Here is a 26,902-nt window from a genome sequence, read left to right as displayed (position 1 = left end):
ACCAGTCAGCTCATGAAAACACCTTAAATTTTTGTCACTCTTACGGAGGAATTTATTTCATTTACTTTTCTTGAGACTTCTTTGCTGGAAAAACAAAACAGAAACAAACCAATCAATGAACCAATCAGCAAACAGAAGCAAACATTTTTAAAAAAGAAAAGATAAAAATAAGTTTGTGTGTTTTCCATGCACAAGTGCGAATTGATCCTCCAACTATTGGTTTTTTATAATCCAGTAAAATTCATGGCACATTGAATTAATGTTGGAAAAGCCCCCTGCTGCCTGTGCAGATCCAAGAAATTCCTGCAATAAAACTGAAGAAAGCAGTTTTAAAAGTTGCTACTCTNCAAACATTTTTTAAAAAGAAAAGATAAAAATAAGTTTGTGTGTTTTCCATGCACAAGTGCGAATTGATCCTCCAACTATTGGTTTTTTATAATCCAGTAAAATTCATGGCACATTGAATTAATGTTGGAAAAGCCCCCTGCTGCCTGTGCAGATCCAAGAAATTCCTGCAATAAAACTGAAGAAAGCAGTTTTAAAAGTTGCTACTCTCAATGCACAAAGAGTGTTACAATAGTGCATATTTAAGCAAGTTACCTATTATTTGTTTATAATAATTTTCTAAAAATGCAACTCTACATCTAAAGTTATCTATATTTGAAATTTTTAATCTGTGTCCAGACTGGTCTCCAGAAATGTTTATTGACTTATACTCTCAACTCAGTAATATATGATATTTTCTGTGTTTGTATATCCTTACCAACACCCACTACCATCAAACTTTTTGATATTTGTCATCTGACTTCATTGGTACTTAAATTAACATTGTTGGATTACTAGAGGAGTTGTACATATTTTTATGTTTACTGCTATTTGTATTTCAGTCTTTACTTGCCCTTGCACACATGGTGTTATTTCTTTTATTCATAATTAGGATATATATATAAGAAATTTTGAAAATCTTTTAAAGAATTGGTTACGAATTTTTTAAATCATTTTGTTTGGATTTTAACCTTGTTCATGCTGCTAAAAATTTTGAAGTAGGCAACTCTTATAAACATTTTTACTTAGGGTGTTTGAATTTAGGTTCATATAGTGCACATTGTTTCTACTTCAGGAGTATAAAAATATGCACCTAAATATTATGATACTATTGCTTTTCTTTTTTACATTTAATTGATTTGTTCATTTGATATTTATTTTGATGTCAAATGAGATAATGTTTTCCAACCAACTTTTCTTCTAAATGGCGAGTCAGTCCTTCCAGCACTGGTTCTGTTTTTTCCTCTGGTTGAACATCACTGAATTCTGCTAAATAAATATATTTTCCTAGTAAAAAATAAATAAATAAAATAAAAGTTGCTACTCTCACTTGGTCTTTTCAGACCTCTGGCCAGTGACACCTTTGGAAAGTCAAGAAGTGGATTGACAGTCTTAAAGGAACTTCCCATTTGTTTGGGTTGAATTGTGTTCCTCCCTCCCCAAAAACATACATTGAAGTTTTAACTCTCAGTATCTCAGAATGTGAAATTATCACATTCAGATATAGTTATTGAAGATATAATTAGTTAAGATGAGGTCATACTGGGGGGCACCTGGGTGGCACAGTGGTTAGGCATCTGCCTTCGGCTCAGGGCGTGATCCCAGCATTATGGGATTGAGCCCCACATCGGGCTCTTCCGCCATGAGCCTGCTTCTTCCTCTCCCACTCCCCCTGCTTGTGTTCCCTCTCTCGCTGGCTGTCTCTCTGTCTCTGTTGAATAAATAAATAAAAATCTTAAAAAAAAAAAAAGATGAGGTCATACTGGAGTAGGATAGGCCCCTAATCAATATGACTGGCATCACAAAAGGGAAAAGTTCAACACAGAGGCATGTCCGGGAGAATGCCATGTGAAGATTGGAGTTATGTTGCCACAAGCCAAAGATACACCAGAACCTGGAAGAGAGGCCTGGAACAAACCCTTCCCTAAGGCCTTCAGAGGGAGTGTGGCCCTGCTGACACTTGAGCTCAGACTCCCAGCTTCCAGAACTGTGAGGAAATAAATTTATGTTTAAGTCACTCAGTTTGTGGAACTTGATTATGGAAGCCCTAGGAAACAAGTATACCATTTTTCTCATTTAAAATATTTTGCTAGTTTCTTATTTTATCTATATTCAATCTTCCCATTACTTGTGGCAGCAAAATTGTCTGAATACCAAGGCTCCTAAACAAGATTTCCTTCTTTTTATTATCTTTTCAAAAAAATTTTAACTCTATATGATCTTCCTAACATTATTCCTTTATGGGCCATGGCATTCCTTTCCCTTTCCTGTCTGAGCTCCTATGGATCTCAGACTCATGAAATACCATCATGANTGGCACTCCTTTCCCTTTCCTGTCTGAGCTCCTATGGATCTCAGACTCATGAAATACCATCATGAACGTGTATCTCTTATGAAGGCAGCTAGTATGTGCCATGACAACAGAGCTAATTTTCATCTCTTCACCACTGAAACTACTGATGAGCTCTAGGCAGAGGGGATTTCTGCAATCTAGATTGGAACTCACAGGGGATAGAAGTGACCCTGTCACTAATGAAAGGCAGTGGCCTGAGAGGGAAGTATTCCAGGCAAAGCTGAACCTTCTCAGTGATCTGAAAGATCCATGTGGTGCTCTGCCTTTCTCACCCACAGACCTAAGGCACACAGTTCCTCCCAGGAGATGGCTAGAAGGTTTACTCACTTATTTTTCATATCGTGGATGGTGTCAAGCAGAGGCAGATCCCTTGTTTCAGGTAGGAAGAGGACAACAAGACCAGCAATGATGGGAAAGACTCCATAGATGATCCAGGGCAATGTGGGAAGATACACCATTAGGGTCATCAAGAGGGGGGCTGCTTGTTGCCCCACACCTACCAGCCACTGTGTCTAATCCTAAAGCTCTTGCCCTGAGGGGTAAACAACAATACATAATAATCTGGTAAAAATCTGCGCATGTAACTTGAGATACATTATTTTGACTTAATAAAAGATGGAAAGTGCTAGAACACAATTGTTAAATACACGGGCTTTGATGACAAACACTTGTTTTTTAGATTTGTTCTATTATTTTCTAGCTGTCTTTGTCAGGCTCAAAGTGTGTTAAGACTCATTTTCGTAATTTTACACAAACTCTTATACATTGCGCCTACCCCGATGAGTTGTTCCAAAGATTAATGAGATGATGCTTTAAAGTACTGCTCAGCACAGTGCATGGCACAAAGTCAGTTTTCAATAAACTTTGGCTAAAATGTTGCTAGCATATTATTACTGTTATAATTACAAATGATTGCTTTTATAATAAACAGGTCTTTTTTTGAGAGAGAGAAAGAGAGAATGAGGGGAGACGGGCAGAGGGAGGGAGAGACAGAATCTCAAGCAGGCTCCACACTTAGCATGGAGCCCTATGCAGGGCTCTATCTTACAACCCTGAGATCATGACCTGCGCCAAAATCAAGAGTCAGATACGCAACCAACTGAGTCACCCAGGTGCCGCTATAATAAGTAGGTCTTATTGTGTTTATTCCTGCAACAAGTGCCAATTAGCTGAAAATGTTCTGTTTGATGCCCTAGCAAAATATCCATAAACTCATACCTGAGGATGGTGGGGATGAGTTCAAGGAGGTGGACAGAAAAACCAGTGAAAGAAGCAGCAGCAAAGCTGATTCCCATGCCTGCCAAAGCCACACGCAGGGTCTGCATTTCTGGAGACAGAAAGACCAGTGAGACTAAGAAATCTGGGCTGAAGGAATCAGCATCCAGCAAATTTAGCCAGAAAAAAAGACCTTTCGGTTATTGGTTTGTTTGAGCCATATTGTAGAAAATTTTATAGTGTCAGAGAGCACGGAGTGGTTGATATGCTGAGAAATGTAGAATTGTAGCACATGGGTGCTAAAAAGCACATACATTTATCTGGGTTAATTGCAGCAAGTCTGTCTTTGCATATCTCAGATTTTCTAAAGAAGGAGACGAAGAGGTGAATCTGGCAGAAATTTGCTTTTACTTTTTTTTTTTTTGATGACAGACTTAAAATTAGGCTTTTAATCTTAGGATGATTTTTGTACATTTATTTTTTTATAATAATATTTTTTATTATACTATGTTAGTCACCATACAGTACATTCCTTGGTTTTGATGTAAAGTTCCATGATTCATTAGTTGCGCTTTTACTGATTCTGTCCAGTATTATATCCCTATTGTAGAAGGTGGGACAGTCATGTGGACAATTACTGAGTTTAAGACAGCTCTAAGTTTGTCGACTTTACAGTTGTCTACACTTCAAAATTAAAGTGCAGAATGTAAAGTGACAAGTCATCCTGGTTTTCCTGGGAATTGGGGGTTTTAGCAACAGGGATTTTCATTGATAAAACCAGGAAAATCCCAGGTAAGGCTGGATGTGTCAGTCAAACTTGTATAGATACCGTATTGTCATGGGGTGGGTATGGCATGGTAGAGTAGTTAAAAACAGGACCACTCTATGAGTGGAGAGGCAAGAGAAGCCACATCTAGGAGAATGTTAGACATAAGAAACTAAGAATGGAAACTTCTATTTAGGAAAAAATGTCAGAATTTGGGAACCAAAAAGAAAAGTTGCAGATAATTGATTTTCTGCCTGATATAAAAAGAAATCTAATTATTCCTTTATAATATTGAAAAAGACTCTATTGTAAGGGAGTAAGCCTGTATCATTAATGATATTCTGAGGAGTAGAGTTACACAAATCTGTAATGCTATAAGGTACATGCCTGCACTATGACATAGCTGAGATATAGTGCCCACTAAGGTTCTCCTGGTCATTACATACCATCATTCTATTAATTTCCAAAGTCATCTAACTGGAATGGACTAGGCTTTTAATCTACTTAATTCCTTGTTTCTATTGTACACTCCTTCGCTACTTGAAAAAAGAGGGAAATTTTCATTTCCTGGAAGCCAAGAAGACTCCCATACGCAAGGGTTATTGTCATGGTGACCTAACACCACACTCACAGGTGGATACAGAGCAATCAGGAAGTAGACTAGTCATCAAAGCTGGTAATGAAGAGCCCAAACAGAGCAAGTGACCACATTGCGTCCTCACATGAGATATAATTGCAAAACCTAGGCCCTTTGTGCTTGTTACTAAAAATGTTAGAGGCCAAAAGGCAAGTGATCAATTGCTATCCTAAAGAAACTGTCAGGAATAAATGGCACCAGTTTCTAGATACTTTCAGGATGTGATGAAGAGAAATATATGTCTGAGCTGCTCCTTGTGGACCTTTGGCTCTTTTCCCAACAACATCTTAGCAAGATTTGCTTTAAACCCTCAGATTGGTTTTGGGGAATACTTAGCTCTTAATTGGCACTTCTCTTTACTCCCAGCTTCAGACAAGTGTGACCAATACAATCCCTAAAGGATGGGAAAAAGACACCTCTTTCCCCCAAAGTCCAGCCTTCTCTCACCTTGAGGCACAAACGTGTTGACCAAAACAGAAAGTCCCACCAGGAACATGAAAAGTGTCTGGGTTGTTCGACGGCCCATATGATTCTGTACTAAAAGAGGAAGACCTCGGACTATGGCAGTGAGAGCTCCAAAGACTACCTGGAACAGGAAAATATTGCTCCCAAAATGCTGTAGATTGATCATGATGCCATAAAAGGGTAGTGTGATTCCAAATCTGTAATGAACAAGGGAGGAAAGACACATGCCGTCAGATTGAAAGCCTACATGCTGCAGTTGACAACTATATCAACCCAGACAGCTAGCGGTCAGTGTTCAAGAATAAAGGCCCAGTCTGATTTGTATAATGCATTATTTTAAGGTATAATTTTAAAGTTACTATAAATAATTTCCTGGCAATATATAAAAACAATTCTCCTTCTGTCATTCTTTCATCTGAGTCCCTAAGCAAAGAGTTGGCAATGACTGGGAAACATAACCTGTCCCAATCACCAAACTGGATGATATAGAGAATGATTTAAACCCGCGGGGAAGAATTTCTATTTTGAGGGGTGTCCGTATGCTGTGAGTCCTTCTTCTCCTTCAACCACAATACTGAGCAGCGCTCAACCAGTTCTTGCTCAACTTGCTCAACTAGTGACTGAAGCTGCAAAGAGACTACCTGAGTCCCTTTTATCTGGGGGCACCATGTCCTGAGGTCTGACACAGCTCTAGGGAATTTAAGGTTCATATATGATTTTCTAGGGCTAAGAGAGAAATGTCAGAATTCAAGCAAATGTGCACCAACTGTACCATAGGAAATATAATCAGAGGTTCCCACTGGGGATCTACAATTTACCCAGAAATTGTCTAAGGAAGAAGAGTCCACTTTAATGATCTGCTATACCCAGAGAGAGCTACATTTAGACATCAAAGCACAAGAAACCACCACAGATCACAGCAATTCTAAGCAAGGAAGTCCTTTCTTGACAATTATCTCTACTTTTTTTTCAGCTCAGGTTGTCTAGGACTCAGAAACTTGAGCCTGTGACCTAGTTGAAAAGAGAAAAGTAAAAAATCACAATCCAATGAAATGAAGACATGGTCTCCCAGGATATGTCTAGGAAGAAGTAAACAGTAAAATTCAATAGTTACTTTCTTAAGCTTGGCAGGGGGTATATGTTGTTCTATATGCTTTTTTTCTGTGTAAATCTTCAAAAATTCAGAATTTAATTTAAAATCCCCCCCAACCTTATCAAAGTAAGTACTTATATCCTTCTAGAGATAAAGTACAAGATTTTCTAAGAAAGTCCTAGTGGTAACACCCCAAATTGGAAACAAGTGCAAGTTCAGCGATATTGAAGTACATCAAGAAATTGTAAGGTGTTCATCTAATGGATGAATCTTACATAAATAAGCTTGAGGAGAGGGGGCTGTCACGAAACCATTTTATTATTTATATTATGTGACAGTCAACTAGGCAACACTCCTCTGTGGTGATGGAGAGCACCACAGTCGGTAAGTTTTATGTGGTGGACAATGAGGAAGGAATGAGAGTTGAGCCAGTGTAAGGGCGGTTCTCACTGTAGGGGATCTATGAGGGGACCTTCTGGGGAATTAGGATTTTCTGTCTTGATCTAGGTGCTGGTTACATTTTTACAAGTTGAAATGTTTATCAAGCTGTATATATTCACAATCCCTTCATATTACTGTTAGTAAGATTTTATTGCACCGTCTGTTAACTAACTAGAATTTAAATAAAAATTTGAAAAAAATTGAAAGAAAAAAAATGAAGGAAACTAAATGCCAAAATTTGTATTATGGTGGAAGTCCCAGCATCAATCTCCGAGGATGAGACGATGGAGCAATATGACACAATTAACTCATCATATGGTGAGTCTTTTTATAACCCTTTGCCTATCTCCCAGCACAGCAGTATTCAGTCTGTTTTCCTCATCTTTTATCTCCATATCACCACACCCACCCCCACAACACTGTTAGAACCTTTGAAATAAATAGATTCATGTCTCCCCCTTTTTAAGATTGCCAATGCACTATGTGGAGCGCACCTCACAAATAGCAGGAGACAGGTTCTCTTACGCAGGCTGGGGATACGGAACAAGTCCAACTCAGTAGTTTTGATCTGTGCTGCCTCCAGCTCGTCCTGCATGATGGATCTCAAACCCTTAAACAGCAACAAACATGTTTCATTTGCCAACATGGTGCCAGGCATGGTGGCGAGACCTCCACCCAACAGGACAGGAGAGATATGCTCCTTTTCTTTCCAGCATAACTCATTATACATGCAATCACAGGTGTGAAAGGGATATGCAAGAAGATGTAGAGAGTTAAAGGAGACTCGGGGATATTAAACTACAGAAATGATATTTTTTATTAGTTTCATGGGTAGAATTCAGTGATTGATCAGTTGTCTAGAACACCCAGTGCTCATTATGTCAAGTGCCCTCTTTAATGCCCTTCACCCAGTTATCCCTTCCCCCCACCCACCTCCCCTCCAGCGACCCTCCATTTGTTTCCTAGGGCTCAGTCTCTTTGGTTTGCCTCCCTCTCAATTTTCATCTTATCTTAGTTTTCCTTCCCTTCCCCTATGTCATCTGTTTTGTTTCTTAAATTCCACATATGAGTGAAATCATATGGTATTTGTCTTTCTCTGACTGACTTATTTCATTTAGCATACTACCCTCTAGTTCCTTCCACATCCTTGTAAATAACAAGATTTCAATAAAAACAGATACATAGATCAGTGGAACAGAATAGAGAGCCCAGGAATGAAACCTCAACTCTGCGGTCAACTAATCTTTGACAAAGCAGGGAAAAGAACAGTCTCTTCAATAAATGGTGCTGGGAAACTTGGACAGCCACATGCAGAAGAATGAAATTGGACCATTCTCTTACACCATGCACAAAAATAAACTCAAAATGGATGAAAGACCTAAATGTGAGACAGGAATCCAACAAAATCCTAGAGGAGAACACAAGCAGCAACCTATTTGAACTCGGCAGCAAAAATGATATTAAGGAGGGCATTTGTTTTGTTGAACACTGGGTGTCATATGAGTCAGTAAATTGTACTCCTGAAACCAACATTACACTATATGTTAACTAACCAGAATTTAAATAAAAATTGGAAAAAAGGAAAAGAAAGAAAATGAGGCCATGGAAGGTGCAGGCCATCCACAAGAGTTATAGGTTATAGATTCAGATCAGGAAGCAAACTAAAGGAAGAGGTGGTTGCACAGTGCTCAGAATGGGGCTTCTGTGTAAGGTGGCCATGAAAGACTAGGGACCTGAGCTCACCTTCTTGGCTGCCCTTTTTAGGAAAACAGTCTGTCTATCTCAATAAGAAGGTGGAGTCAGCTTATGTTTTCCCTCTAACCCAGTAACCATTTTCCATTTCCTGCTCACCTCCATGGTCAGGGCATCTCCAGCATTCCACATTCCATTTATACGTGCAACTTTTCTAAGTGCCTTCAAGCCCTCCTCTGGTTTATTGTTGACAATCAGCCACCGAGCAGATTCCACCAGCCACCTGATGGAGGAAGGGCACACAAGTGCAGTCAGTTCTCTTGCTTCTTTGTCATATGATTGTTGACTACAGATGCTTTTTGCCTTCCATCTAATATCCACCATTTATTGGGTTAGGAATAGAAACTCAAGTTTTGGTACGTTCGCTACCACTGCTGTCACCGCAGCCTCTGCTCGAAGAAAATCATGTTACCCAACACCGGGAGGCTAGCAGGATGTACAGTTTTTATCACAGGTGCAAGCCGTGGCATTGGCAAAGCTATTGCATTGAAAGCAGCAAAGGATGGAGCAAACATTGTCATTGCTGCGAAGACCACCCATGTAAACCCCAAACTTCCAGGCACAATCTTTACTGCTGCTGAAGAGATTGAAGCGGCTGGAGGAAAGGCCTTGCCATGAGCTGTTGATGTGAGAGATGAACAGCAAATCAGTAATGCAGTGGAGAAAGCAGTGGAGCGATTTGGAGGAATTGATATTTTGGTGAATAATGCCAGTGCTATCAGCTTGATCAGCACATTGGAAACACCTACGAAGAGAGTGGATTTGATGATGAATGTCAACACCAGAGGCACGTTTCTGACATCTAAAGCATGTATTCCTTATTTGAAAAAGAGTAAAATTGCTCATATACTCAATCTCAGTCCACCGCTGAACCTAAATCCATTGTGGTTCAAGCAGCACTGTGCTTAGACCATTGCTAAGTATGGAATGTCTATGTGTGTGCTTGGAATGGCAGAAGAATTTAAGGGTGAAACCGCAGTCAATGCATTATGGCCTAAAACAGCCATCCACACCGCTGCTATGGATATGCTGGGAGGATCCAGCATTGAAAGCCAGTGTAGAAAAGTTGGTATCATTGCGGATGCTGCCTATTCCGTTTTTAAAAAGCCAAAAATTTTTCCTGGAAACTTTATAATTGATGAAAATATCTTAAGAGAAGAAGGAATAAAAAATTTTGACATCTATGCAATTAAACCAGGCCATCCTTTGTTACCAGATTTCTTCTTAGATGAACACCCAGATACAATTACCAAGAAAATGGAATCACATGATGCTGTTCCAGAGTTGAAAGAAGAGAAGTCACAGCCACCACCAAAACCACGTTCTGGAGCTGTGGCAGAAACATTTAGAATTGTTAAGGACTCTCTCAGTGATGACATTGTGAAAGCCACTCAAGCAATTTATCAGTTTGAACTCTCAGGCGAAGATGATGGAACATGGTTTCTTGATCTTAAAACCAAAGGCGGGAACGTCGGCTATGGAGAGCCCTCTGATCAGGCAGATGTGGTGATGAGTATGTCTACTGGTGATTTTGTAAAAATGTTTTCAGGGAAACTAAAACCAACAATGGCATTCATGTCGGGAAAATTGAAGATTAAAGGAAACATGACCCTAGCAATCCGATTGGAGAAGCTAATGAATCAGATGAATGCCAGGCTGTGAAGGAAAAGGGAAAAAAAAGTGTCAATCACTAAGCTCAAAAAGTAAAAGAGATCAACAGTTAAAATCTGTTTGTTTTCTTCCCTTTTGTATTATAGGGATATGCAAGTTTGTTCCAGAAAAAATAGAATTTCTGTATCTATAAGACTTGAAATTGTAATTAAAACAGCTAGCTAATCAAACAGAAGCTTCATTAAGTGGAATTCTAAGACAGTCTGCCTATCGAATTTTGTGAGTTTTGCCGTCTGAGAGCTAGATTTCATTCACTGTGGGAAAGGTATGATGAGCAACTAATCAGGGTCAAGCCGTAAAATTAGCTCTTTTCAACACTTCTTCCCTTACAAAAGGTGGTTAGTCTGTTTTAAATTTTGGGATTTATGCTAATGAAATCTTAATGCTATTTTAGATTTTTATATATTTTGTTTTAAGGAAGATCTTCTACAACGCATTTTCACAGAAATCACAGAAGCTGCCTTAATAAACGCTGTTTGTGAAGACTAACGAAGCAAAGATGGTTTTTCATTCTAACTAGCTTTCCAGGCGTAAGTTACCTACTATTAATGTAATTCCGCTAATTTAATTCAGTATTATCCTCTTGTCAAATGTGTAAAAATATCTTAAAATAAAACAATTCCTCCCCCCCCCAAAAAAAGAAACTCAAGTTTTATTTCACAAATACTAGGAAAATCTAAGAAAGACCAATCCAGGGGCGCCTGCGTAGCTCAGTCGTTAAGCGTCCGCCTTCAGCTCAGGGCATGATCCCAGCGTTCTGGGATCGAGCCCGGCATCAGGCTCCTCCGCTGGGAGCCTGCTTCTTCTTCTCCCACTCCCCCTGCCTGTGTTCCCTCTCTCTCTGGCTGTCTCTCTCTGGCTGTCAAATAAATAAATAAAATCAGACAGACAGAAAGAAAGAAAGAAAGAAAGAAAGAAAGAAAGAAAGAAAGAGAAAGAAAGAAAGAGAAAGAAAGAAAGAGAAAGAAAGAAAGAAAGAAAGAAAGAAAGAAAGAAAGAAAGAAAGAAAGAAAAGAAAGAAAAGAAAGAAAGACCAATCCATTGCAGTACATCTTCATGGTCAGGAACATAGACTCTGGAGGCCACTCGCCTCTCTGCTTACTCAGCAGATTTTCAAAGAAGCTTATGAAGTTTAAGCTTGAGAGTTCCTCAAGCAAAATCCCTCCCAAACCTTGGCATGGGTTCTATCAAATTTGTGCTCATGATATATAGTGTTTAAATAAAGAAGTCCCCAAATTATGTAAGCTTAAAGCCCAACAAAGATTAGAAGTACTCCTGCCACTACCAGCTATGTTGATAACTTACTACATAAGTCAGTCACTTATGCCTCAGTTTTCTCACCAATAAAATGGAGACACTAGTACCCTCTTCCTTGCAGGATTATTATGAGGATATAATGACATAATGGATGAGTCTGGCATGGATTACACTCTCTTCTCTCTCTGAACTCATCTCATTGTATTAAATCTATAAGTGTGTCTCCATGATGAACTAAACTTGACTCTCCTTTAGATGGTTTTAAGTACAGGGATGAAGTTATCCATAAAGAAAGGTCTGTTACAATTATTTACAGGAAAAGAGAGCATTGAATACATGATGTCCATCATCCAATCTGCATGCCAGTGTTTAGTACTGAAGAAACCATGCTGCTTCTTTCTGAATAAATTTGCTGCCTCTTCCTTTTATCCATCTTCACCTACAAAAATGAAAATCTGAAAACTACCATAACCTGATTCGTTCCAAAGCCAAAAAAAGAATTTAAAGTATTTCTTTTTGAACTATGTGAGTCTATATTTTATATTAAGGAAAATAATATTGGAATAACTCTATGACTGCTCTAACTGGGTAAGATTTAAAGCAAAACAAAACAAAAAATACCTAGGACTCCCAGACAGAAAGGTCATTACTACTTCCTGTTCTGTTTATCAAACTGCACAGACTGAACAGATGAGAGGCATGGGTTTTAGGTCCAGACAACAAGAAAGCGTCCAGGAAATAAGAAAATCAGTATATCCCGATTCAGTCCTCATTTTCACCCCAGGTTCCCATAACGCAAAATGTAAAAGAAGGCTCATACCTTGAGGAGAGAAAGAAGACAAGGAAAGGTACAGACACCACCAGCTGCAGAGTGCGCCACTCTCGAAAGACAAATGCCAGTCCTCCCAGGACTATCTGTCCCACACTTAAGGCACAGAATATCAGTGTTATCGCCAGGACTTTAGATGGGGGCCTTACCCACTCTATGACTGAAAGAAAACGCAATTGAGATATTAATGTCAGATAATGGTGAAAGCTCAAGGTCAAATTCAAGGCTTGGAAAACGGAGATCAAAATTGTTGACTTACTGAGCATAATGCCATTTGTCAGGATGATGATGGAAGAGCAACCTGACAAGANCTGAGATATTAATGTCAGATAATGGTGAAAGCTCAAGGTCAAATTCAAGGCTTGGAAAACGGAGAAGATCAAAATTGTTGACTTACTGAGCATAATGCCATTTGTCAGGATGATGATGGAAGAGCAACCTGACAAGAAGCGTAGTGAGCAGTAAATGAGGAAGCTGGGAACAAAAGCTGCACTGGTCCCAAAGATGGTAAGCTGTAGGAGACACCACCTGAGAATCAACTTTCTCCCAAACCTAAGAAATAGAGAGTCAGATGAGATTATGAGAGCAATAAGAATTTGTGGGGGAAAAAAAAAACAAACTTAAGAAAACCAAAAATATACTCTGAAATTTAGAGGATATTTTAACAAGTGATTCTTCGTACCTGAGAGTTTGACAAATCAAGAACTAAAACAACAGAAATCTCAAAAATAATATCTGTGCTTATAATGTAGACAAACAGTACCAAACGATCATACAATCACCAGGAGGCCTCTGACACCAAGTGATACCATATAAAAAAGAATAAAATATTGGAGATTGTAATATANTTGCTTATAATGTAGACAAACAGTAACAAAACGATCATGCAATCACCAGGAGGCCTCTGACACCAAGTGATACCATATAAAAAAGAATAAAATATTGGAGATTGTAATATACTATGAGCATAGTTGTACTACCATATGTATTTAGCATAGTAGAGAGTGTGTAGAGTGTCTAGAACACAGGAGAGCTGACAGTGTACTTGGGTCTCTAAGACCATACAGGTTAACATTAAGCTGATACACAACTGATTGTTTCATCAGTGGAACAATCAAAGTTGCTTAAGGGGTGTGTAAGAGTGCCTCTCTGTTGAATCTGGACTTACAGGCCCCAAGCAATGTGCTTTATTTACAACAGAATGTAAGAGTGCCACAGCCCAGACAGAGAAAATTATAGAACTTTCTCAGAGGAAAGAATTACATAAGGTGAAGAGTGAAGGGAGAAAGGTGAAGGACAAATAAGGAAAAGGAAACTCCGTGGATCATTGGGCATCAGGAAAAGGGGGCTTAGTGGGGACAAGGGGGACTAAATAAAACGTGCTAATCTACATGCTCAGGAAGAGAAACAAATGGAAAATGTTTAGGATTGGGAATTGCTCTGCAATATTTGAAATGGAATTCTAAAAATATTCAAATAATTCCCCAAAAGGCAAAAGGTGTGAAACATAGGAACAAAAACAACAAATGATCCCGCATAATGATCATTAGCATCATCCAAGAAATAAGATAGAAAACAAAAAAATAAAATGGTAGACTGAAACGAAACCATAACAACAATCACAATTAATCAAATTAATTGCTAATAGCCCAAACACTCTATCAAATAACAGAGATTACCAGAATAGGTTAAAAAAAGAAACTATATGCTGTTTAATAATCATACTTAAAATACTATAGTAAAGTGATAGAAAAAGATATACAATTCATATAGTAAAAAGAACAACTGCAGTCTCTATATTAATATCAAATAAAATAAATTTCAAAACAGAATACATTTCCAGAAATAATGCTGAAAATGTCAAATGTATATACACTTGAAAAATTACAAAACACATGAATCAAAGTTGACAAAATTAGAAATACAATTCACAATGATAGTTGTGACAAACTGTCACAATGAAAGTTTTGAATGTATTTACTGTGGTAAGATATATATAATATGATGCAAAATTTGCCATTTTAATCATTTGTAGACGTACAATTCAGTGGTTAATTACATTCATCATGTTTCACAATCATCACTACTATTTCCATTTTCATCACCCCAGACAAAAACTCTATAACCATTAAGCGATAACTCCTCATTCTCCCCTTCCCTCTTATCCTTCTAATAATCTCTAATCTACCTTCTGTCTCCATTAATTTGCCTAGTCTAGATATTTCATAGAAGGCGATGGATACATATGGATACATATGTCCTTCTGTGTCAGTCTTATTTCATTTAGCATAATTGTTCTGAGGTTTATTTGTGTTGTATGATGTGCCATTTTTTTTCTGAATGAATAATATCCCATTCTGCATTTATACCATATTTGTTTATCCATTAATCTGTTGATGGATACTTGGATTGTTTCACCTTTGGCTATTATAAATAATGCTGTCATGAACTTCAATGTACAACTACCTGTTGAAGTCCCTGTTTTCAATTTTTTTATAGTATGCACCTAAGAAGAGAATTGCTGGTTCATATGGCAACTCTGTTTAGATTTTTGAAGAACTGCCAAACTGTTTTCCACAGTGGCTGCATCACTTTCTATTCTCACCATCAATGCACAAGTGTTTCAATTTCTCCACAAATCCATTCAAGTTCTTTGATGATTTTTTTATGGCTTATCATCTTGTTGAGTTGTAGGAGCTCTTTATATATTCTAGATACTAAGCCCTTTTTAGATACATGATTTGCAAATATTTTCACCCCTGTCTTTCGATTTTCTTGATAATGATAATGTTCATTTTTATGAAATCCAATCTACCTATTTTTCTTTTGTTGTTTGTGCTTTTGGGGGTCTAAGAATCATTGCCAAATACAAGGTTGTAAACGTTTATTTTTCTTTTAAGAGTTTTACATATCATTGATTCATTTTGAGTTAATTTTTGCATAGAATATCAGGTAGGGGTACTCCTCATTCTATTTTATGTGAAAATTTAGTTGTTCAACACCATTTGCTGAAGAGCCTGTTCTTTCCCACATTGAATGCTCTTGGCACCCTTGTTCAAAAGTCAGTTGGCTATAAATGTATGAGTTTACTTCTGGACTCTCAGTTCTATTATATTGGCTTATATGTCTATCCGTATGCCAAAACCATAGTAATTATTTACTGTATCTTGGTAGTAATTCTGAAACCAGGAAGCATAAGTCCTCTGAATTTATTCTTTTTCAACATTATTTAACTATTTGGAGCCCCTTGTAATTTCATCTGAATCTGAGGTTCAGCTTTTCCATTTCTGCAAAAAAACAATGTTGGAGTTTGATAGGGATTTCATTAAAACTATAGATTGGATTAAGTACTACCGACTTAGTGCTAATACTGCATTTTCCTACCTCATTAACATGGGATACCTTTCCATTTATTTAGGTCTTCCCAAATTTCTTTTTTGTTTCTTTTTTGTTTCTTTTTAGAGCAGGAGAGGGAGAGAATCTTAAGCAGGCTCCACGCCCAGCATGGACCCCAATGCAGGGCTCAACCTCACAACCCTGAGATCATGACCTGAGCCAAAATCAAGAGTCAGATGCTGAACTGACGGAGCCACCCAGGTGACCCAGCCTATCCTCATTGTTAAAAACTTCTTTTCGCCTTTTGCTGTTCAGCTTGGGTCCTTTCCATTACCCTGTCTTCCAGATCACTGGTATGTTCTTCTGTATCCACTGATCTACTGTTGATTCCCTCTCATGTGTTTTTTATTTCAGTTATTGTATTCTTCAACTCTGGTTCTTTTTTTAATTTAAATTCAATTAACCAACTTATAGTACATCTTTAGTTTCAGATGTAGTGTTCAATAATTTATCAGTTTCGTGTAACACCCAGGGCTCATCACATCAGGTGCCCTCCTTAATGCCCATCACCCCATTACCCTATCCCCATACCCACCTCCCCTCCAGCAGTCTCCAGTTTGTTTCCAATAGTTAAGGGTCTGTCATGGTTCTTCTCCCTCCCTGATGACTTCCCATTCTCTTTTCCCTCCCTTTCCCTATGGTCCTTTGCCCTGTTTCTTATAGTCCTCATGTAAGTGAAACCATATGGTAATTGTCTTTCTCTGATTGACTTATTATACTCAGCATAATACCCTCCAGACTGGTCCTTTTTTATATTTTCTAGCTCTTTATTGAAAGTATCACTGAGTTCTTCCACTCTTCTCTCCAGTCTGTATCTTTACTATCATTACTTTAAATTCTTTATCAGGCATATTGCTTATTTCCATTTAATTTTGCACTTTTTCTGATTTTTTTCCCTTGTTTTTTTTTTCTTTTAGAGCATATTTTTCTGTCTCTCTATTTTGTTTGATTTTCTGTGTTTGTTTTTATGGATCTGGCAGAAGAGCTACTTCTCCTAAACTTGAAGGAATAGCCTCGTGAACGGATGTCCCCAGTGTAGACTGTGTGTGCCTGGTGACTTTTTCTGGCTGCCTGGACCTGTGGCTGGTGTGAGCTGAGGGTCCTGGGGATTTCCATGTAGCAGACACCCTGTCAAAACAGGTAAAGCTGAAGCAGATGCAAGCCAACTAAAGCCAAAGTGGTGTGGGCCTAGAGTGTTCTGGGGCACATTGTCCCCATGTCCCCTTGGCACAAAGGCTGGGGCTGTAGTGAGCACTAACCAGGAGTGTCCCAGCGTGCACTGCCCTCTGGCCACCTTGGTGGGATGCCTGGGGCTGATGTGAGCTAGGGACCCAGGTCTCACTGAGGTAGCATGGCAGTTAGGGCACCCAGGCTGTGCTCTGATCTGATCTGTGTTTCCAAGGTAGAGGGGAAGTGTGGACAATGTCCATTAGCCCCACCCACCTGAAGAGCATTCTAGCAGCTCCCCTCCACCCTGTTTGGCAAAATTCTAGGCCTGGCTCTTTGATATGCTAGTTGCTTTTTTAAACCATGACTTTTTAAAGAAAAAAGGAAGGGGGGGAGGAAAAAAAAAAAGAAGAAGAAAGGGAAGAAAACCAAAAACCAAAACCCTGCAGCTTATTTTCTGTGCTCCAGCTCAACCAGGGCTGGTGTGGGGTTGTGGACCCAGGGCTCTCTGAGGCAGCAAGCCAGTTATGGCATTCAGACCTGCTCTGCTGTGGGCTTTTAAAGTGGATGGGGAGCATCAACCATTTCGTTCTCCAGTCCCTCCGACCTGAAGAGTGCTCCCACAGCTCCTCCCCCATTCGGCTGGTGGAATTCTAGTGCTGTCTCTTTTTTATGCTAGCTGCTCTTTTATTTTCTTATTATTTTAAATTATTTTTTCAAATTTTTATTTAAATTCCAGTTAGTTACCATACAGTGTAATATTAGTTGCTTTTTTTTCTGCGCCCAGTGACAGAGGAAGCTGTTCCAGTCCTTCAGCACTATTCCTCACAGCGTGGGGGTGGAGATTGCCTTTGTTGCCATGTTTCAATCTCTCTTGCTGTTCTGTTTGCTGTTCTGTCTCCTGTTGTGCAGAAGCTGTTCAGTGGCCTTCATTTCTTCCTCAGGAGGAGCTATTCTATATATAGGTGTTCTTTGGTGTGTTCCATGAGAGCTGATTTCAGGGTCTTCCTATGTCACCATCATGGACCAGAACCCCCCCACAAACACTTTTATAAACTTTCATGTTGTTGTTTAGTGCCATTTTGTTTCACCTAGCAGAAATCCCTCCAGCACTTGTTAGGCATTCTAGTGGGGACGTGTTCCCTCAGTTTTTCTTTGTCTAGGGAAGTCTTTATTTCTCTTTCGTTCTTTTTTTTTTTTTCAGGTTTTATTTGTTTTTTTATCTTACTCATTCATTCATTCATTCATTTTTAACTTTTTAAATTCCGGGATGCTTAACTTGTGTTAGTTTCAGGTATACAATATAGTGATTCAATTCTATATGTTAGTCAGTGCTCATCACGACACGTGCACTCCTTGATCCCCACAACCTATTTCTCCCATCCCCCCAACCACCTCCATTCTGGTAACCATCAGTTCATTCTCTATAGATAAGAGTACATTTTTTTATCTCTTTTTTTTCCTTTGTTCGTTTGTTTTGTGTCCTAAATTTCACATGTGAATGAAATCATATGGTATAAAGAGAGAGTTTTGCCAGATAAAGTGTTCTTGGTTGGCAGGTTTTTCTTTCAATATTTTGAATATATCATCCCACTCTCTTCTGGACTGCAGGGTTTCTGAAAAATCTACTGATAGCCTTCTGGGAGCTCCCTTGTCTTTGACAAATCACTTTCTCTTTGCTGCTTTACAAATTCTCTCTTTAACTTTTGATTATTTGATTTTTTAGTTCTACTGGACTTGGCACTGAGTTTTGGCTCTACCTATCTGAGAACTTTGGGGCTTCATAAATCAAGATGCCCATTTCTCTCCCTAGATTTGGGGAGTTCTTAGCCATTATTTCTTTAAATAAGCTTTTTGCCCTTTTCTCTCTCTCTCTTCTCCTTCTAGGACACCCATAATGCATTCATTCTCTCACCGGATTTGGTCCCATAAGTCTCATATGCTTTCTGAACTCCTTTTCAATTTTTTTTTCTTTCTGTTCCTCTAACAGGATAATTTCAAAAGACCTCTCCTGGAGTTCACTTATTTTTTCTTCTGCGTGATCAAGTCTGATATTGAAGCTCTCTATTGAGTTTTTCAATTCAGTGACTGGATTCTTCAGTTCCAGGATTCTATTTGGTTCTTTTTTTATGTTTTTTGTTTCTTTATTACACTTCTCCTTTTGTCCCTGTACTGTTTTCCTGGTTTCATTTAGTTGTCCATCTGTGCTCTCCTATATTTCACTGAGCTTTTTTAAGATAATTATTTTGAATTCTTTCTCAAGAATTTGGTGGCTCTCCATTTCTTTAGGGGCAGTTATTGGGGCTTTATTAGTTTCTTTTGGTGGTGTCATGTTTGCCTGATTCTTGATGATTGTATAGCCTTGCATTGGTGTCTCTGCATTTGAAGGAGCAGACACTTCTTGACTCTATAGACTGGTTTTGGCAGGTAAAGACCTTCTCCTCCTGAGTCCCCAGACTGTTAGGACTGCCTCCAGGATCATGGTTGGGTGAGGCTGGAGCTGGGTCATGTGGCTGCTGTGGTTCCATGGTCAGGTCCAATTAGTGGGCCTTTTACTGGTGGTATGGGCTGGTGTGGCTCTTGAACCTCAAGTTGCCTTGAACCTTGGTGTTCAGGGTCACAGGGCCACTTTAAGGTCTGTGGTTAGGTCTGAGATCAGTGGGTCTGTAGTCAAGGTCACCAATGAGCATGGCATTTTCTGGGTCACTTGGTGGATGGGGCTTGTGGCAGAGTCACAGAAAAGTTGGATTGGAACTGGATATGCAGGGGGCATGTTCCTTCCAAGTCCACAGCTAAGACCACAATCAGTGGACCTGCTACTAGAATGCTTCTCAAGACTGCCCTTCTCAATCTTAACCTCTACTGAGCTTTTGAAACCTCTGACCTGAATCCCAAGGTTCCCACAAAGGCATTTTTTTCTGTGGATGACCACTAAACCATTGTTTCAATATAAGGATAAGGCTGGGGACCACCTATTCTGCCCTCTTGCTGTCTTTATTACCCTTCTTTTTCCTCTTTTAATGTAAGTATTTAAAGCTATAAATTTCCCACTGAGCATTGTCTTCAGTACATACCATAAATTTTGGTATGTTGACTTTTTTATTAAATTTATCTCTGAGTATTTTCTTTTATTATTATTATTATTATTTATATTATGTTAGTCACCATACAGTACATCCCTGGTTTTTGATGTAAAGTTCGATGATTCATTAGTTGCATATAACACCCAGTGCACCATGCAATACGTGATCTCTGAGTATTTTCTAATCCCCTTTGTGATTTCTTCTTTGACCCATTGGTTGCAAGTGTGCTGTTTGAGTTCCATGAATTTGAATTTCCCAGTTTTGCTTCTGCTATTGATTTCTAGCTTCACCCTATTGTCATCAGAGAAAATATTTTATATAATTTTGATCTTTTGAACTCTATTGATTCCTGGTTTTGAGCCTTATAATGCAGTCTAGTCTAAATAACATTCCATGTACCCTTGAAAAGTATGTATATTCTGCTATTGTTGGGTAGAGAGTTCTGCACATGTCTGTCAGCCATCCTAGTTTATGCTCATATCCTCTATCTCCTTACTGTTCTTCTGTCTAGATGTTTACTCCATTATTAAAACTGAGGCATTGACTATGGAAAACAGTATGGAGGTACCTCAAAAAGTTGAAAATAGAGCAACCTTATGACCCAGCAATGCACTACTGGGTATTTACCCCAAAGATACAAATGTTGTAATCCGAAGGGGCACCTGCACCCCAATGTTTATAGCAGCAATGTCCACAATAGCCAAACTATGGAAAAAGNTGCACTACTGGGTATTTACCCCAAAGATACAAATGTTGTAATCCGAAGGGGCACCTGCACCCTAATGTTTATAGCAGCAATGTCCACAATAGCCAAACTATGGAAAAAGCCCAGATGTCCATCAGCAGATTAATGGATAAAGAAGAAGTGTATATACACACACAACACACACATACACACACACACAATGGAATGTTACACAGCCATCAAAAAAAATGAAATCTTGCCATTTGCAATGACGTGGATGGAGCTAGAGGGTATTATGCTAAGTGAAGTAAGTCAATCAGAGAAAGGCAATTATCATATGATCTCACTGATATGTGGAATTTAAGAAACAAGGCAGAGGATCATAGGGGAAGAGAGGGAAAAAATGAAACAAGATGAAACCAGAGAAGGAGACAAACCGTAAGAGACTCCTAATCTCAGGAAACAAACTGACGGTTGCTGGAGTGGAGGGGGGTGGGAGGGATGGGGTGACTGAGTGATGGACATTGAGGAGGGTATGTGTTGTGGTGAGTGCTGTGTATTGTGTAGACTGATGAGTCACAGACCTGTACCCCTGAAACAAATAATATATTATATGTTAATAATAAAAAGAGGAAAGAAAATAAATAAATAAATAAATAAATAAATAAATAAAAATGTTTGCAGTAAAAAAAAAAATTTAACTCAAAATGGATTGAAGACATAAACTTTAGACCTGAAACCATAAAGCTCCTAGAAACAACAACAACAACAACAGCAACAGAGAAAAAGCTCCTTGACATTGGTCTTGGCAACAAATTTTTGGATATAATAACCATTCAAACTGTTGTAAGGTTGTATTTCATTGCAGTTTTGATTTCCATTTCCTTATGGTCAGTAATATTAAGCACCTTTTCATATACCAGTTGTCTATTCCCATGTCTTCTTTGGAGAAATATCCGTTCAGTTCCTTTGCCCATTTTTTAATCAAGTTATTTGTTTTGTTTTTTGTTTTTCCTTTTGATCGTAGTGGTTTCCTTTATATTCTAGATATTAACCCTCTATCAAATATGTGGATTGCAAATATTTTTCCCATTCTGTAGATTTTTTTTTATTTTGATTTTTTCCGTTGTTGTTCAGCAGCTTTTTAGTTTGACGTAATCTCACTTGTCTATTTTTGCTTTCATTGCCTGTGCTTTTGGTGCCAAGACCATTGTTCAGAAGCTTTTTACCTGTTTTATTCAAAATCTGTAGCTTAGCTATAAGGCTCAGTCTTCTTCACCAAATTTTCTACTCTCCTATCCTGTCATATCCACTTTCTACACACACACACACACACACACACACACACACACACACACACACATCTCCTACCCTATGCTCATATAAACTCATCCATCAGCATTTTATGGTGAATCATCAAAAAGGATGGTTGATATCAGTCAAAAGATTGGTTGATATCAATACTTTGACTCTGTAATTTTTTATGAATTACATTTAGGGTGATATACTCAGAGTTCCCAATTTTCAGCTGAAAAATTAAATGAAGTTTTTCTAATAGATGATAAGAGATACTCTAAGTCTCCCATTTCTTCCATGGGAGACCTGAGTGTGTGCCTACCATGGGTGGCTGCCACTTCATGATGGGCATTGCCAGGCACAGGATACTCCAAACTTCTCACAACACAAGTCATGACACGATTAATTACTTCATGTGGTTGCAAAAATTTACCTCTAACAAGTCTCACCCCCCTTTTTTTTCCTACAAAATCAAACAGCCAGCTTTAGCCACAATTATTTCTTAATATAACTTCAATACCACCTCACTGTGTTTTATACAAATGTCTACTAATTACAGTGGGGCAACCATGGCATGATGATCAGTCTGAAACTCACAAGCACTTAATTCACTGGGTCCAGTAGGGACTTAACACAGAAGCCCTGGTGAAGGCTTCCAAAGCTATTCTCCATATCTGTGTCTTTAAACAAGCTGAACCCCCTCTCTTGGAGTACCTTTCTCTCCCTGCCCGTAGGTACTTCTCATCTTTCTAAATGATATATTATGGTACTCCTGATAATACTGTTCTGAAATCTCCACGGGTTTTATGGAGATGTCGTTTCTGTATCCTGTACAAAGATATGTGTGGCAACAAAATAGCATTTATCATACAGATTCTAATTCTCCATTTCCATCTCTAGCTCCATGGGAACCCAAGGCAACCCACAACAGTATAAATTGCATATTGGAACCCAATAAAGACTTCTATATGAAAGAGTTAATCATCAGCTGATGAAAACACCATAGAATGAGGACAGTAATGATCTGGAGACACTCACCTGTCTGAGAGATGACCACCTATGAGGCCTCCCACCAGCATTCCAGCCATGAATAGGGATTGAACAATTGATTTCTGTGACTGATAATTACATACTAGGTCCCACTGAAAGAGAAGGAAATCAGCACAGAGGAGTTTCACAGTAGCTTACAATCCCTCAGTGTTCACTTGCTGCAACAGTTATCACGCTCTCCAGCCTCCCTTTCCTATATTTACTTGCAACTAGGCTGAGAACAAATGACCAAAAAATAACTTTTCACACATTATATCAAGTACTTACTTGTCTAATCATTAGTATTCACACTATACTTAGTGTAACTCATGTCTAGTTGGTTGATTTCACTGGCCTCAAATTCGTTGTAAGTGCTTGGCAGTTAAGAAGGCAAATACCATATGATCTCACTCATAGGTGGAATTTAAGAAACAAAACAGATGAACATATGGGAAAAGGGAAAAAGAAAAAAATGAGAGAGAGGAACAAGCCATAAGTCACACTTAACTATAGAGAACAAACTGAGGGTTGATGGAGGGAGGTGGGCTAGATGGATGATGGGTATTAAGGAGGACACTTGTTGTGATGAGCACTAGGTATTGTATGTAAGTGATGAACCACTGAATTCTACTCCAGAAGCTAATATTGCACTATATGTTAACTAACTAAAATTTAAATGAAAAAAAAAAGATAAAGCAATCACTATTTGCTGAAAGAATGAAAGAGAGCTGACTATAGTATCTACACAATAACTGAAGACTTGAACCATGTTTATCCTGTTTTTCTAAACACCCAGGGCACCTGGGTGGCTCAGTGAGTTAAGTGTCTGCCTTTGGCTCAGGTCATGATTCCGGAGTCCTGGGATCTAGCCCCACTTCAGGCTCCATGCTCCGCGGGGAGCCTGCTTCTCCCTCTCCCTCTGCTCCTCCCCCTGTTTGTGCTTTCTCTCTTTCTTTCTCTCTCTGTTAAATAAATAAATACAATCTTTTAAAAAAAAGAAATTCTATTAATTAATAAACAAACAAACGAAGAAATAAACACCCAGACTGTATACTCAAAAGAGGTAAATGGGGCCTCTTACCTCAGTCACAATGGTGGAGGGAAAGGAGCTTTTGTCATATACCCAGCCATCCAGACAGGTCTCCTTGTCTGGCTCAGTCATGTTGGTGAAGGTTCCATTCAGATGAAGAAGTTGCCACTGGAGATGGATAAAGCGATGACATTTCTCCGGCCTCAAGTCTGAGTCCAGTGGGATGGAGATTCTCAGGAGGGTGTCAGGGCTAAGGATGCCAGTATCATTATCAGAAACTGTGTCGTTGTCAAGGATGTGCACCCAGCAGCGATGACCAGGAATGGCTGCAGTGAAGTTCTCCAACAATATTTGACATATTATCATCATTGCAAAGGGAAAAATTAAAACTATCTGAAGGACCTGGAATTTCCCGAGGCCACCAACTTGATCCAGGAGCTCCTGAAAGGCCATTGAGTGTGAACAGGTGATCCTCAAGAGGATGCTTTATGGAGAGAAGTTCAAAGGGAGAAAACGGTTTCCTTTTATTAATTCACACAAAGTCAGTGCCGGTTTCTTACCAATCATTCCTATAAGAGAGCAGCAGAAGCGGTATCCCCAGTCCTTCTGGAATCAGGAGATGTTAATTTTTTAGTAAACTCACAGAGAAAATAATTTACCAGAGACACTTCTAACTGTTGACAAAGAAATCTGTTTAAAATTTTAATCTCTGAAAGTGCTTGTCCTCAGTGATCTTCTGAATGAGCATTGGACTTTGGCATGTACACAGCTCTCCAAATAAACTAGAATAAGCCTGCCACGCAATCTTCAATCATTTCCAAAGTATAGAGTTTGAGAGACAAAAAGTGAATGGTTGTGTGACTTTTCTGTGGAAAGAACAAAAAGCAAGTGTTTTTCTTGCTTGGTACTGAATTTATATTAAAATAGTTAAGATGTACAATCCTTTGTTTTTAATTAGAACAAAGTGAAACGTGGTGCAATTACTATCTTTTGGTGACTGACACTGTGCTTCTGTCTAAATCACACCAGGAACTCGTGATAATTTTAAGATTCCTTGCAATGTAGATACAGGAGGAAGGACGTGGTAAGTCCACGCAAGGGTTTATTTTCTCAGGTTTATTTATTCACTTACGTAGTATATTTGAGGATCTTTTCTGTGCTCGTGTTTAGAATCCTTAACTGGTGATTTCATCATTATGAATGAGGCTTCTTTATCTGATAGAGTTCCTGGCCTGCAAGCATGTGTTTTCTCATACTAATATAGCCATTCCAAGTTTCTTGTACCTACAGTTTGTATGGTATAAACTTCTAATCCTTTAGGTAGTTTTTTTTTTAAAGATTTTATTTATTTATTCGACAGAGATAGAGACAGCCAGCAAGAGAGGGAACACAAGCAGGGGGAGGGAGAGGAAGAAGCAGGCTCATAGTGGAGGAGCCTGATGTGGGGCTCGATCCCATAACGCCGGGATCACGCCCTGAGCCGAAGGCAGACGCTTTAACCGCTGTGCCACCCAGGCGCCCCCCTTTAGGTAGTTTTTAATTGACATGTTTATTAAGATTATTGTAGAACCATATGCAGTTATAAGAAATAAGAAGAAGCTCTGTGCAGTCCCCCTAGATTCCCCCAAAAATAATAGTTTGCAAAACTATAGTATAATATCACAACTGGGATATTGATACTTATCAAATCCACTAATATTCAGATTTCCTCAGTTTCACCTGTACTTCTGTGTGTGTGTGTGTGTGTGTTTAGTACTATATAGTTTTATCACATGTGCAGCTTAGTGTTCCCACAACCTCAATTAAAATACCAAACAGTTCTATCTCCACTGGCNGTTTAGTACTATATGGTTTTATCACATGTGCAGCTTAGTGTTCCCACAACCTCAATTAAAATACCAAACAGTTCTATCTCCACTGGCATCCCTCATGTAATGTTATAAGTATATTCACCTCCTTCCTACTCCTGTCATTTTCTTTTCTACCTTTGGTAACTACTAAAACTATCTTCCATTTTTTTAACTTCTGCTATTTAAAAATTGTTGTATACAGGGGCGCCTGGGTAGCGCAGTCGTTAAGCGTCTGCCTTGGGCTCAGGGCGTGATCCCGGAGTTTCGGGATCGAGTCCCACATCGGGCTCCAGTCCCACATCGGGCTCCTCCGCTGGGAGCCTGCTTCTTCCTCTCCCTCTCCCCTGCTGTGTTCCCTCTCTCGCTGGCTGTCTCTCTGTCACATAAATAAATTTTAAAAATCTTTAAAAAAAATAAAATAAAATAAAAATTGTTGTATACAAAGAATAATATGGGGGAGTGACATCATCTAGATGGTAACAAAGTTGTTCTTACCTTCAGTCCGCCTCAAAAGAAGACCAACTAGCAACTGTCTGTAGAAAGACACCACTGTGGAAATCCCAGAACCCAGAGGTCAGCTAAAGCAACCCTTGAACCACAGGGACTGACAGGATCACATTAGAAGAGCAAGAGGAGTGGCTACACTCTGACCATATTGCCCGTCCTCCATGCCAACACAACACTACACTGAGAAGCCTCCACCCCGAGCCTACAGTTTCTCCAGTGAGAAAAAGAGAACTCGAGGTAGACATCAGTTCCCCCCAGCACTGGGAGTTGCTTCCCAGAAGGCCAAGTCAGGTCTCACCTCATGGGGATTACTGGGGAAAATTGCAGGCCTCAAC

General features: G+C 39.0%; 2 protein-coding genes across 2 annotated transcripts; one reads left to right on the top strand and one right to left on the bottom strand.

Annotated features, from left to right (window-relative positions):
* On the bottom strand, positions 1–26,649 carry SLC22A10 (solute carrier family 22 member 10). The gene is given in 12 exon segments (XM_034645982.1): positions 1–84; positions 2,726–2,880; positions 2,882–2,930; positions 3,617–3,725; positions 5,464–5,678; positions 7,510–7,625; positions 8,867–8,990; positions 12,516–12,684; positions 12,922–13,076; positions 23,190–23,293; positions 24,262–24,694; positions 26,556–26,649. Coding segments are annotated over 11 exon segments (1,659 nt in total). The 5' UTR covers positions 24,664–24,694; positions 26,556–26,649; the 3' UTR covers positions 1–23.
* Positions 9,019–10,438, top strand: LOC100480949 (hydroxysteroid dehydrogenase-like protein 2). The gene is given in 1 exon segment (XM_011232506.3): positions 9,019–10,438. A coding segment is annotated over 1 exon segment (1,257 nt). The 5' UTR covers positions 9,019–9,172; the 3' UTR covers positions 10,430–10,438.
* Positions 26,650–26,902: the final 253 nt, after the last annotated feature.

This window comes from Ailuropoda melanoleuca, chromosome 16 (genome assembly GCF_002007445.2).
Source record: "Ailuropoda melanoleuca isolate Jingjing chromosome 16, ASM200744v2, whole genome shotgun sequence".
Taxonomy (NCBI): Eukaryota; Metazoa; Chordata; class Mammalia; order Carnivora; family Ursidae; genus Ailuropoda; species Ailuropoda melanoleuca.
Note: the sequence above shows the minus strand (reverse complement) of the source record. Positions and strands in the feature narration are given on the sequence as shown.